This window comes from Phasianus colchicus, chromosome Z, assembly GCF_987193195.1.
Source record: "Phasianus colchicus chromosome Z, bPhaCol1.hap1.1, whole genome shotgun sequence".
Taxonomy (NCBI): Eukaryota; Metazoa; Chordata; class Aves; order Galliformes; family Phasianidae; genus Phasianus; species Phasianus colchicus.
The window spans coordinates 243,519-258,125 of NC_143476.1; the positions used below are offsets into that span (position 1 = coordinate 243,519).

Here is a 14,607-nt window from a genome sequence, read left to right on the forward strand (position 1 = left end):
TAATTCTAAGAGTTTAGTTGCATTGTCTAGTGCTAGGGTATGGTGACGGTCTTGTCCAGCTTGTGCTGGGACAGCTGTAGCAGTAACTGCTGCAAATACCAAAAGGTGACCTTACTACTGTGCAGTGAGACTAGATTTTGTCTAGGTGATTCAAGTTAACGTTGCTCTCAGGATATGATAACAGAGATTATAATTACAATTCTTTTTTTTTTCTTTTGCATACTAGACTTCAACAACTGAAGAGATTAAGTAGTAGGGTACTTTTTTTTCTTTTCTTCCTTATTGTGATTGTACTAAAAATGCTGTTAAGGGTTAGGTTTTCTTTTCTGTGTAAACAGACGCCGCCAGAAGATACATGTACCAATGTTACAAGTTTGGACTGCTGATAAACCACATCCACAGGAAGAAGTGAGTGTTTTCTGTATTATATTCTTTGAAAATAGAATATATCTTTGAAAATATTCTTTGAGAAAGTTTGAAGGACTGTTGTGATAGAAGCACAGTTCAAACAGCTAGAAAACTAAGAAGTACCTCTGAAAGTGTTTGTGCTGTGAATTGTCTCCTGTTGTCATTATTTCAAACAAGTCTTAGGTAAGGAGTTCTTATCTAAGTCTTAGTTGTTCTTGTCTAAGTTGTAGCAGGTTATGGGGTGAGTAGAAGAGCATTTTCTAGTTTGCCAACAAGTCCATGAGTAGATGTTATTAAATGAAGAATGGTTGTAAGCTGCGGCAACATTTTTGGAACTGGAAATACAAGGCTTCATGCTACTTTTGGGAAAAGCAGAGTGTAATTCCTTACCCCATAACGTCTTCTCTTTGCAAGGAAGGAACCTTTGAAGTGGCTTTGCTCTCTCAGCACTAGGAAGTGCCAAATAAATGTACAGAAACTGAACTCAGCAGCTTCTGTATCATCTTTCACAATTAAAGAAAACATACTACAGGGGAAGGTGGCATCTGTCTTGGTGTAGAGTTACCTCCTCTGATTGTTTTTGGTTTGTTTTTTTCCTTCCTCTTCCCCTGAGTTTGAGGACAAACTTGGTTGGAAAGTGTGATTCAAAAATTAAGTTCCTTGTGTTCTCCAGAGGAGCTTAGGAGCTTAAATGTTACTTTTCATATCAGGCACTTGTTGTTAAAATGTTTTTCCATTTCATAGTGTAATGCAAATGATTTCTTTGTGAAAGTATTTCACCTCCAAACATGCCATCAGTAAAGCCACAGGCAGAGTGCTAGAGTCTGTGGCCTCCCGAGTTCTTGAACCTGCTTTTAGCAGGGGCATAGAAAGCAGTTAAACAAAGTGGACCTGTAAGTGAGTGTATCTGTTAGTAGTACAAGTAGATGTTTGTGTCGTTTCTGAGAGAGTGCTGGGGCTTGCAATTGATTTGAAAGTCATAGCAAAGATATTTAATTGTTGGCACTATTGCATTTGTCTTGAATATGCAGCAGCTGGTACTTTTCAACATGGTGGTTCTCCAGAATGTCTCTTCACTTTTAGTATAGATACTAAATCTCTTTTAATATCACTTGTGAGCACTGACTGAAATGACTGTAGTCTTGCTGATGTGTTCAAAGGATGGCTGTCATGCATGCATTTCTGGTCTGCCTTTTGCTGCTTAAAAAACAGCAGATACATTTTGTTAACAGAATGTTCAGTGAAATTGAAGCAGCTCTGATGTTTAGTTTTTGAATTATTTCTTGGTTTAAGAAACACTAGATCCCATAAGTAGTAATATAAGCAATTGGGGCTTTTTTGTTTTTGTTTTTTTGTTTTGTTTTTCTGAATTTAAGACATACATTTTTGATTGCACCGTAAGCTGCAAGTTTTGTTATAAGATTCAGCACATCTGATGTTTTGCACTGTTTCTCCCTTCAGTATTTAGACTGCCTCTGGTCTCAGATTCAGAAGTTGAAAAAAGACCGTTGGCAAGAACGACACATTCTGAGGCCCTACCTGGCTTTTGATAGCATTCTTTGTGAAGCACTGCAACATAATCTGCCGCCATTCACTCCTCCACCTCACACTGAAGACTCAGTATATCCTATGCCAAGGGTTATTTTTAGGATGTTTGACTACACTGATGACCCTGAGGTATGTAATTCTTGCAAGGGAGAGTGAGCTGATTTTACAGGTAGTGTCATGGTACAGTCCAGGTCAAAATGTGATGTCCTTTCTCCCACCACAGTTAGTGGTTTGAAGATTAGCAGTAATTATACGTTGATGCATCTGCAGAAATGAACTGGATGACTAAGTTACTGTGCAAAGGAAGTCTATGAGGAGCAGAATTTAGAGTGAGATTTTTTTTTTTCTGATGCTTGGGTTCAGAATGACGGTGCTGAATAAATTCTCTCATGTCTCTAGTAACAGCATCCACAGAGGCAGCATTTCTTTCTTTAGAGATTTTGATCTTTTTTGAGTTTTATTGCAGTGTTTAAAAAGTACAGTTTACTTTTCTGTTAAAACAGGATGATGCATATTGTGGGGCAAAAGAAATGTGATTCTTTGGAGTAGGTGGAAGGTCCATCTAGCTCCCACAAACCACCTCCAGCACTGTTCTATAGCAGATACATAGATAAAATTGTGTAGGAATGGGAAAGAATGTATATTGCTTTCCCCTAGTGCCTTTGTAAGTCCCTCTGCTTTAAATCTGCTACCTTCATTTATTGGTCAGTCAATGAGATCATGACTTTTTTTCCACCCACTCTATTCTGGCCTTTTTTTTCATATCCTCACTCACTCAAGAATGTTTCTGAGCAGCATGTTAGTAGACTGCCTCATTGCTGTACAGATCAAAGAAAGAACTGGATGCAACATGAACTTGTGATTATTTTCTGTAATCTTGTTCCCCTCCGTAATGAGTCCTTGTATTTATTTTGTTCTGAATACAGGCCTTGGGTGTGCATTCTTGGTAGGATACAAGGCAGTTGAGAACTCACCATGTTTGTTGGTTCTATAAATGGCTAAGTGTAGTAGCACTGCAGTAATCTTTCATGAGTCATCACCTTTTTTTTCCTTTAACTAGGGCCCTGTCATGCCTGGCAGCCATTCTGTTGAACGATTTGTAATAGAAGAGAACCTTCACTGCATCATCAAATCCCACTGGAAAGAGAGAAAGACTTGGTAGGCAGAGCTTTGCATTATGGAGCCCAGGCACTTTTTATATAAGAACATGGCTTCAGTAGCATCAGGGATATGCAGAATCCTGAACTGGATAAACAGAGATTAAACATTTCCTAGAGTATTTGATGAACTTGATTCACTACAGTTATCTGTATTGAAAATGTTACCTGGAATACTGTGGGGCTGTAGTATTCTGATAGTGAAGAGTCCACGTGTTGAAGTGGCTGTGACCCCTTGGGAAAGGAATTATAATAAAGAATATGCTGCAAAAATTGATGCAGACGCACCTAGCTCTTCATGTCCCATTAAGCTCAGTGGAGAGTGTGGTCATATGATGCTTCCTGGAATTTTAGAGAAGCTGATTTGTTGAAGTGCAGTGAACCTTTACTTTATCTGGCATTCATGAAAGTGCTTTTGCTCGCTGCTCCTTGATGCAGTCTTATTTTTAGGATTACATGGGAGAGGTAACTGACCTAGCTCTGAGCAGTCATTACAGTGCCAACAGATTTCTTTTGTTTGAATTTGGAAGTGCGAGGAAGCAGCCAAGCCATGTTTCTTCCTTTCTGCTTGGGCAAAGTCTGATGTGCATAGTTGATAAGCAAGGTTGTTTGCCATGGGTAATTAACTGTCTGTGTTATACTTCTGTGTGAAAGCCACCAAAGTTGGTGTAGTGTGTAAAAGTGGTCAGAACCAATGTTTAATAGTATTTGGTGAAGTTATTTGTTTGGAGTTTTTTTAATCTCTTGAATCTAGGTTGTTGCAAGCACTGGAATAATCTTTTATTTCTCTGACAAAGTAAAGAGGAAAACTTAATTTTTTAAATTTAACCTGAGGTAAAAGTGAAATCAAGAAAATATCAGTTGTTTGTTGTGAAATAATGATAGACAATAATGAACTAGTTAAAAGAGAAACTGTTTGAAGATTGAGTTTCTTATATAATCAGTTAACTTTACTGTGCTTCCAAGTCCATTGTGAATGTTTGTTTAGCTTTGGGCTTTTTCCTCTTCATATACACATGCCAGAATTGCAGATGTCTCTGAAATTACTTTGCTTAGTAGTATAAAATTAAAATAAAGAGGAAGAGAAAATACATCCTTACAGCTCTTAAATTTGGGCTGTGCTAGTGTGCTCTTGTGCTGATTATTTTGTGTTTTATGGAACAAGGGGCAGTCTTTGGAAGGGATTTTGATTGATGTGTGATGATTTTTTTTTGTGTGACTTCCTGCTGAGAATTAATATTTCCTATGACTTTCTGAGTTAATCTTTACATTATGTTTGCTGCATTACACTGTGAACTAAATGGGTCTGTGCTTTTGCAGTGCTGCCCAGCTCTTGAGCTATCCAGGAAATAACAAGATACCCTTGAACTATCACATAGTAGAGGTATGCATTTAATAAGTTATCTCTTTTGTGGCTCTTTTTTTTGCTAATAAGAAGTCCCAATTAGCTTGATAAGTTCAACTAAATTAGTTTGATTTGGGAGTTAACCAGAGCCTTGTTGAATGTAAGCAGTGGCTTTAATGGGCAAGTTAAGTTATATGCAATACAATTGTTAATTTTATTCTTATTGTTGTTACTTTTAACTTGGTGGGGAAGAGGGGAGGTGTTGTTGGGTTTTGTTTGTTTTTCAAATTGGCTGTGGTGTCCTGGTCCTGAAAAGAGCTTGAGACGAAATAATGGTTTGCTTCTTCCAGGGCACCTTTCATTGTAGACAGTGTATCAGAAAAACAGTACGAATTTTTCTCTTGCTGCCTACTTTCAGGAGTCTGTTTCCAGGATGCAGGGCTGTTTAAAACCTTGTTCATGTCATCTAAAGGCTTTATGAAGAACTAACTATAAGTACAAATTTTGTAGTTAGTTGTAATGAATATATCTTGCATAGAAGATTGATTTTTATAAGGATGGGATTGAGAATTCCTGCAATATTCTAAGTGCTGTTGTGTTACTTGTAGTCATGTTGTTCTTTTTGTAATTTTGATTTCGTAAGAGAAAAATCTTCATGCTGGAAGTAATTTTCTGCCTTAACATCAAGGTATCTTCAGTGGCCCTCTGAATCTTCAGGAGCTGTGTATGGCTGGGTGCTTTATGCTCACTTATACTTTACTATCAGCAGTTGCAGTTCCCAAATACATAAGTTAAACGTCTTGGAAAGTCATTGATTTGAAAACTTGCAGGGTATGAGAATAAAAAAGGTCTGCATGGATGAAATGTCTGCACAGGAATGCAAGATTGGTGTATGAAGTGTATGAATGTAACTATCAGAATTCTCCCTTCTCTAATTTTCAGTTTTTAGAATTTTAATTTTATTGCCAATGACTGCAAATTTTTAATGAAATTCCAGAGGTTTTAAGGCTTAGTATGCATTTTACAGACTTCAATACAGTCTGCTTGCTACTATAACTATAAGTTCTCTCCCAACAGTCAGGTTAGTATTAGGTTGTTTTCAATAACAGTTCAGAAGAATTTTCTCCTGACTTCTGCAGTACAGCATAGAACAGTAGAAATAATGTCTAACAAATATAGGAAAGTGTTACCTAAGATTCAGAAAGTAGCAGAGAGACAGAAGTAAATGTATGCTGCTCAGTACCTTCCCAAGATGCTCCATGTTGTAGTCTGTCACGTCAAGCATGGAATGCTCTGTGCACAAAACTCTGAAATGTGTCACCTCTACCTCAGTAGTTTCTTATTCATGCTTATGTGGGTAACACTAGTGGCTGTGAGCAGATCCACAGCATCACTAGGCTGTTGAACTAGTATGACCTGTTGCACTTGTAAAGCTTATGGTATAAAACTTGAGCTTGACAAAGTTTATACGTTCAGGTTGTCAGTGTCTTGACCTTTTTTGTAACTCAGTTGTTTCTGCAAAATATGGTACTACGTGAAATGCTTTACATGAATAATTGGTAATGAGCATGTGATCAGTATCAGAACTACCATCTTAAGCAGTATCTCAAATAGATAATAACTGATCATCCAATTGTTGCTATTTCCTGTATTGACAGCAGAAGCAATTCTGTACCTAACGCATTCCCCGCTGCTTTTTTACCATATGTGTCTTAACAGTATCATAGAATGGCTTGTGTTGGAAGGGACCTTAAAGCAAACCAAGTTTCAATCTCCCTGCTGTGGAAGAATTGCCCCCCACCAGATCAGGCTGCCCATGGCCCCGTTCACGCTGGCCATGAGCACCTCAAGGGATGGGGCAACCACAGCTTCTCTGGGCAGCTTTGCCAGCAGCTCACCTCCTTCTGAGAAAGAAATGCATCCTTGTATTTAAACTAAATTTCCTGTTTTAGTTTGAAACTCTTCCTCTTGTTCTATCACTATCAGACTGTGTAAAGGATCTGTTTCCCTCCTGTTAATAAGCTTGCTTTAAGTACTGGAAGGCTGCTTTGAGGTCTCCTTGGAGCCTTCTCTTTCCCAGGTTGATCAAGCCCATCTCCTTAGCCTTTCTTCACAGGAGAGTTGTTCTACCCCTCTGATCATCTTGAGTATGAAGGGACACGGCCTTCCCTCACCCTGCTGGCCACCCACCCCTGTTTCAGTCCAGGATACAGTTAGCTTTCTGGTCTGCAAGCACGCACTGCTGCCTTATGTCCAGCTTTTTGTCCAGCCAAACCTTCACGTCCTTCTCTGCAAGGCTGCTCTTGATAAGTTCCTCTCCCAGTCTGTATACATATTTGGAATTGCTCTGACCTGGGTGCAGCACCCTGCTCTTGGCCTCGTTAAATCTCATTAGCTTCACATGCACACGCTTCTCAGTACTGTAAGGTCTCTTTGGATGGCATCCCTTCCTTCTGCTGCACCACACATCATAGTTCCATCTGCAAATTTGCTGAGAGTGCACCCAATCCCACTTCCTAGGTCATCGATCAAGATGTTGGAAAACACTAGTACTAGAATGGACCCATGGGGTCCTCTACATGGACATAGAACTGCTGAGCACAACCCTCTGGCTGCAAGCATCCAATCAAATTTTTAACCACCCTTAAAATCTGTATCTCTCTAGTTTAGACATAAGGATGTGGTGTGTTGTTGCACCAGAGTTCAGGTTGCATATTAAGAAAAATCTTTCCTCAGAAAGGATGGTGAAGCATTGGAACAAGCTACCCAGAAGGTGGTGAGTCACCATCCTTGGAGGTTTTTGAGAAACATGTAGATGCAGCATTGAGGGGTGTCATTTAGTAGGCATGCTGGTGATTGACTGACATAGGAATTGAGCATTTTAGAAGTCTTTTCCAACGTTAATTAGTCTATGAACATGTCAAAGGCCTTGCAGAAGTCTAGGTAGATGACATCACTTGCCTTTTGTTTGTCCACTGATGCTATCACTCCCTCATAGAAGGTTGCCAGATTGGTCAGGCACAGTCAGCCCTTGGTGAAGCTGTGTTTGCTGTCTCAGATCATCTCATTGTTCTTTCAAGGGTCTTAATATAGCTTCCAGGAGGATCTGTTCTTTGATTTTACCAGGCACAAAGGTGTGGCTTAATGGCCTGTAGTTTCCCAGGTATTCTCTTCTGCCTTTCTTAAAAATAAGAGTGATGTTTCCTTTTCTTCAGTCACAGGGGACTTTGCCTGATAGCCATGACTTCTCAAATCTGATGGTGAGTGGCATGACAATACATCAGCCGGTTCCTTTAGGACTCTGGGATGGATGTTGTTCAGCCCCATAGTCTTGTACACAGTTCAGTCTCATCCAATGGTTTCAGACTTGCTCTCTGCTTTCAGTGGGAGTGATTTTATTCCCTCAACCCCATCTAGAGGTTCAGGAACTTAGGAGATGTGGGAAGTGTGATTGCCAAATGAAGACTGAGACAAAGAACTTGAGTACTACAGCCTTCTCTGTGTCTGTTGTTGTCAGTTCTCCCATCTCATTTATCAGTGAGTACACGCTTCTTGGCCTGCCTCTTCCAACCAGCATACATATAGAATCCTTTCATGTTATTTTTCACCTCACTCAACGAGGGATCTGTGCCTTCTGTGCCCTGGCACTGCCGATTCTCTCTCTCCGTGTCTAGATGGTGTCCTTGTATTCTTCATAGACCACGCATCCCTGCTTCCACTGCCTTTGTATTTCCTCCTTATTCCTCAGTTTGACCAGCAGGTTCTTCTTGAACCATGCCAGTTTCCTCCCGTCTCTACTTGATTTCTTATGCTGGGGATGGAGAGTTCTTGTGCTCTCAGAAGGCTGTCTTTAAACAGTTGCCAGCTCTGTTCTTTTCCTTTGTCCATAACAACAGCTTTCTGGGGATCCCACCCAATAGTTCCCATAATAAATTGTGTGAAGTGTCACTCTCCTGAATGTCAGGGCCCATCTTACTTAAAATCACAAACTTAACTAGGAGATGGTTGCTACAGCCTATGGTGTCTCCAGACTTAACCTGTTTCATGATTTCAGCTGCATCAGTGAGCACCAGGTCTAATAATGCTTCACCTCCTGTTTAGTACCTGGACAAGGAAGTTGTTCTCAGTGCAGTGCAGGAGTTTCCTGGACTGCTTAAAGCCCACCATGTTGCTTTCCCAGCAAACATCCAGGTGGTTGAAATCCCCCATCAGGATGAGATCCTGTGATCAGGATGTTTCTTGCAGACAAAGCAAGAATACCTCATCAATTGACTCCTTGATCAGGTTGCCTGATCACCAGATGTCCCTCATTGGTACGGTCCCCAGAAGCACTCAGCCTCATCGTTGCTGTTTTTCAGAGGTAACTCTTCACAGTCTGTCCATTTCTTAACATACAGTGCAACTCCTTCCCCTCTCCTTCCTTGTCTGTCTTCTAAAAACTTTGCAGCCCTCAGCTGGTGTTTCTAGTTATGTGACTTGTCTCACTACATTTCTGTGCTAGCAGTTAAGTCAGTTTTCTAATTGCACCATGGTGTCATTTCCTCCTTTTTATTTCCCATGCTGCATGCATTGGTGTAAAGGCACTTCAGGCAGGCTATTGGCCATGTTGCCTTCTTGTAAGAGCACTGAGACAAATATGAGGTTTTCCTTTGCTGCTTACTATAATGACAGTGTTTCCTGGCTCTTCTCTGTCAGTTAGAAGTACAAGCCTTTCCCCATCAGATCTTATCTAAAGTTCTGTTAGCCCAGCCTATTTAAACTGTTGCCCCATCCTAACAGTTGCATCCCATCCAATGTCAGCCTGCCCCATCTCTTGAAGGTGTGTCCAGAACTGTAGAACCAGTAACCCTGAGCATGATACCATTCATGCAGCCAGTCACTGAAGTGGTCCTTTCACTGCAGCATACACAAGACCCAGTCTCCAGCCAGGAAGAACAAGAAGAACAGTACCTGTGTTCCTGATATCCTGTATATTCCTGGTACTCCTCTATCCCAAGGGAGCATCTCATAATTTTTTGTCATTTCCTTGTGGCTTCCTCATGTAACCTGTCTTGAAAGAGCAGGAGTGGATACCAGTCCTCCATCTTTATCAGACCCAGAAGCTTTTTCCATGGAAAAGTTCTTCAGCTTCTTTATAGTCTTGTTATGATTCCAAGTCCATCCTCAGACTGTTGCATTTTCTTGTTTTCACGTGCTGTTTGTGAAACCTATAAATGGACAATGATTTCTTAAACTAGTAAGAGCATTATCTACTGCTTACTCATTTAAGCTTTAATTCTTCTGTGTTTATTCAGAAGTTTAAAGGTGCCAGTGAGGAAAATTACCAACTGTAATGAATCAAAGGTTTGTGATTTTGAACTAGATTGGAATCTAGTTGAGAACGGCATGCAGACTAACCAGAAACTCAAATATGGATGTTGCACAGTGGTGACTTCTTCATAGCCCTTAAAGATTGACACACTCCTATGAGTAAAGTTGAAAATAAAATATGAATGCTGGTTGCAGGATTGTTTTTAGTTTTCTTAAAGGGATCCTCAGCCCAGGGGATACAGGGCATGTATTGCTGTCAGGTGGAGTGGTGGTTATTATTTTCTATTGCAGGCTGTGACTATATTCATTTATTATTTTGTATAAGAGAAAAGAAAATAGTGTGGAAAAGTACAGTCTAATTTTCATGTAAATCATCTTTCGCATTATATGCTTAATGTGTTTAGTGTTTGATATTTAATAGAATCAGATTATTTCAGCTTTGTTTTGCCAACATCACTTGGTAACACTGCATCAGGGCATAATACAGCTGTACACGCTTTCTTAGATGTCTCATGTTTAATGCTGGGACTGTGTTGTGTTAATACAGAGCGGTGAGGGTGGTTTTGGAATGTTTTAATATGACACAGAGTTACCACTGTCTTTGTAAGCTTTACCTTTTTCTCCTAGAATTCGAGCTTGACAGAATAATATTAGCCTATTTGGCTGCGTGCTTGTTTAAGACTGATGTTGCTGTTCTGAAGCTGGCTGTGCTCTGATTCTATGCCTTCCTTTCCTACAGGTAATTTTTGCAGAGTTGTTTCAGCTTCCTTCTCCGCCACACATCGAGGTCATGTACACAACACTGCTGATTGAACTGTGCAAACTTCAGCCTGGTTCTTTGCCACAAGTTGTATCCTTCCTTTGTTTCTGGAAAGCATTTTTAAAATGGAGCCTTTATGTCACTTATTCTGTAGGTGAAGAAATAGCAATAAATATTGCCAGTAATCTATTTTACAGCTGCCACATGAAGCTTTGCTTGTAATACTTGCATGAAAGAAAAGCACAGCCCATGTAGCATGGGTCTAGTCTGGCTGACTGAGCAAGACTCCTCAGATTTATGAACGCTGCTCTGGTACTTCCTTTCACCTTCCAAAGAATTGCTGTTAAAGTATCCTGTTAAGACTGGATAATGTGTGGCTCAATTGCATATTGAAGGCTGAGAAGGAAAGGAAGGAACAAACTTAATCTATGCTTTTAGGAACTGTGTGAGCATTGTAGATGATTTTAAATGAACCTGCCCAAGTTCCCATTCAAAGGCTCTCACTGGAAGCATTCAGAATGTCGGTAATTGACTGTCAGCTCAAATAAGAGTAGTTACATGCTGAGAAAGGCGACATGACCCCTAGCTCGTTCTGTCTGTTAAATTGTTCCTGTTATATTGCAGTCTTGGATCATGTTAGTTCATCCTTTCACAACAAGCTACAGATTCTTGAGAACAGGTGCCTATCCACTGGTAACTTCATTCACAAATTTTCTTTATATGTCATAATATCATTACAGAATCTTAAAATTGTAAGTGTTGGAAGGGACCTCTGGAGATCATCTAGTCCAACCTCACTCTAAAGCATGTTTCCTACAGTAGTTTGCAAAGGAAAGCATCCAGGCAGGTTTTGAATGTCTCCAAAGAAGGAGAATCCACAGTCTCTCTGGTCAACCTGTTCCAGTGCTCACAGTAAAGTTGTTTTTCCTCATATAGAATTACTTGTGTTCCGGTTTCTGCCATTGCCCATTGTCATATCAGTGGGCACTGCTGAAAAGAGCCTGGCCCCATCTACTCAACACCCATCCTTTAGGTAGTTACAAGCACTGATAAGGTCCCTTCAGACTTCACTCGTCCAAGCTGAACAGTCCCGTGTCTCTTAGCCTTTCCTCACATGGGCAATGCTCTGTGACCCCAGTCGTCTTTGTAGCCCTCCACAGCACCCTCTCTAGAAGATCTCCTTCTTTGAACTGTAGAGCCCAGAACTGGATGCAGTATTCCAGATGTGACCTCAGCAGGGCAGGAAAGGATCACCTCCCTCAGCGTGATAACCACAGTCCTTGTAATGCACCCTAGGGTACCACTGGCCTTCATGGCCACAAGGGCATATTGTTTGAAAATCATGTAATGCCAGTGATTAGAGTTTGAAGTGTTCCTAGAATTGTGGGGATCTCTGTGCAGAAGGCTTTTAATGTTAATAGGGATGCTGTAAAAACAATAAAGCTTTTGTTGGGCAAAGCCAGTGTAGACAGTTTCTTGAGGTTTTTAGTGATGATCAAAGGTTGTTTGTGCACGGGTATCAAGAGCAGCTTGTTAAGGTACCAGGAAGGTTACAGAAGTACTTGGTTGCTATCTGTGTCTGCACAGTTCCCTTGCATGAAGAGAATTCTAACTTTCTCTAGGAGCCAGTCTCACTGCAGTGGAAGAAAAACAGCGTTAGAAGGAATAACAGTTTTTGGCTTCTTGTCTTTCTTTTCTTACTCAATGGATTTAGTGTGATTTACTTGCTTCTGGAATAGTCCAAGGGAGCTATCAGTTCTTACCATTCTATTCCAAAACTGAATGGAATTGCATTTGATTTATCTAGTAATTTTCTGTTAACCTTAACAAGAAACTTAAGCTTGCACAAGCCACAGAAATGCTCTACATGCGTTTGGATACAATGAATACAACCTGTGTAGACAGGTAAATATTCTTCATTCTTCCTATGCGTTTGGGCATAGGAATCTATGGAAAGAATAATCCAAAATTATTTTTATAAATTCATAGTGCTGTTCGAAACAATTTTGGAGGGCTCTTGATTTGATTAATCTAAATAGAAGTCTGGGGGCTTGTGCCTTTTCTTCCTAAAACACTCCACTGGAGTGCTGGTGAGAACTTACACGCATCCCAGCTTGGTGTAAGTTGCACAGTATTCTGTCTTGTACTGTGCATGCTCCTTAGTGGTCTGGGAAATGAAGTTATGGTACATGTGCCATCCAAATGTGGAGGACAGTGGTGGTTTGAGTGCAGGAGAGCTATTAATTACTCATCTAAAATGTGAAAGCTGTGTATTCACAGTAAGTTTGTTTTAATTGTTAGCTTAGTATGCCATCTGCATGGAACAACAGAACATGAGAAGCTCTTTATTTGTCCAAAATATCTAGTTTCTGATTTTCTAAACTTCATCTTTTGACCTAAATGTAGTGCTGTACTGCCTTTGACATATAGAATGTATTTACAAGAAAATCTCAAAGGAAAGTTTTTCTGCACTTTAAATATTTAATGGAGCTTTTTTTTTTCTTCTTATGATGAAGATTCATTAACTGGTTTTCTCACCACCTGAGTAACTTCCAGTTCCGTTGGAGCTGGGAAGATTGGTAAGTTTCTCTCATTTTGATATGAAACTCATATTGCAGAAACCATAAAGTTTCAGACTTAGCCAGAAAGTGTCACAGTATACTGGCTGTACTAATTGCTTTCCTCTAAGTTTGCAGAGATTTTTTTTTTTTAATTTGCTCATCGCCATTTAGAGGTAGATTGTCCTGATAATCCTTTCAGTCTCTGTGTTGTCCCTTACCAATTTTGTGATAAGTATCAAGCCAGTGCAAGTGTTCCCTGAAGAGGAGGAGTAGAAACACAATTTCTTTGTTTTGTCTTGTGTTCTCAGTCAGTTATTGAATGGCTCCCTAACTTTAATGATCTGCCCCCATGCCCTGTATCTGTATCCTAGTCTGTATTCTCTACTCATTCTATGATGTTATGCTCTGTCCTACCCTAAACCTTCAGTTTTCATCTTTGTCTGTGACATCTTTGAATCAGTTTCCCTCCTGCAAAATCTTGGTACCTGACTTTCCAGCAGAGCTGGCCCCGCTGTCCATTCTTATGCTAAATCTCAAACTTGCATTCCTGGCAGGAGCTCAGTGGTCTCCAACAATGCCTAACCACAGGCTTCCATGGGATTTGTATTCCAGGCACTGTGCTGGCTGCCTGCTGCCTTTCTCATATACTGTACACTGTTGCTCCCTCTCCCATTAAAGCTGGAGTTACATCCTTAATACAGTCCCAGCTTCTCTAGTCTGCTACCATATATGTTCTCCATGGCTGATCTGCCCAGCTCTCATGGAGAGCTGTTCAAGATATTGTGGCATTATTTAAGTTTCTTGTATTGTCCTCGCAGAGCTGAATGGTTTTTGTTTAGTCTAAGTAGAATGTTGACTGACCCACTGGAGATCTTTGTAGAACCAGTGTTTTCTTTGCGTGGATGCTCCTTGATGGGAATGCTTGCGTGCTTTTTCTCAAAAGCTGCTGTTTTTCACAAATCTTGTAACTATTTGAGATATTCCGTAACCTGAAATGCGTTTGAAATCAGCCAGAAACTCAAATTCCTGTGAGGAAGAAATAAAGTATAAAATCACACAATGTTTTTTTTTTCCTAGGGAGAAGGAAGGCAGAATAACCATGAGCACAAGTTAATTTAATCTGTTGTGGGAAGGAGAGCTACTTAAATACATCACATAAAGATGACTTTTCTTACTGTTAGTAAGGATGTAGTGATGAGCTGTCTCACTGTCTTAAGAATGTGTATGCTGTGAAAGAGTGTCAGGCAGTCCAGCTGTGCTTAGACCAGGATTGTTTTATACGTATCAGACCCAGCCAAAAAGAGATTAAATGTCAAATTCTTTCCCTAAAAACCATCCCCTCTGTTCTTTGATAGGTCAGACTGTCTTACTCAGGACCTTGAAAAGCCCAAACCCAAGTTTGTGAGAGAGGTTTTGGAAAAATGCATGCGGTAAGTAAAATCTGTAGATAGCTATGCTCAAAGTAGAATGATCTTTGTTTCTGGATGCTTCCACACTCCTTGTAATTTCTGTCTTACA

The 14,607-nt window shown here is 40.2% G+C and overlaps 1 protein-coding gene across 1 annotated transcript in view; it reads left to right on the plus strand.

The window, feature by feature from the left end:
* NCBP1 (nuclear cap binding protein subunit 1) overlaps positions 1–14,607 on the plus strand; it is a 32,585-nt gene that overhangs the window by 5,137 nt on the left and 12,841 nt on the right. The window contains exons 7-14 of the mRNA XM_031609568.2: positions 339–408; positions 1,870–2,085; positions 3,017–3,114; positions 4,434–4,497; positions 10,508–10,618; positions 12,369–12,433; positions 13,045–13,107; positions 14,445–14,519. Of these exons, the coding sequence (XP_031465428.1) occupies positions 339–408; positions 1,870–2,085; positions 3,017–3,114; positions 4,434–4,497; positions 10,508–10,618; positions 12,369–12,433; positions 13,045–13,107; positions 14,445–14,519 (762 nt within the window). The remainder of the gene's footprint in view (positions 1–338; positions 409–1,869; positions 2,086–3,016; positions 3,115–4,433; positions 4,498–10,507; positions 10,619–12,368; positions 12,434–13,044; positions 13,108–14,444; positions 14,520–14,607) is intronic.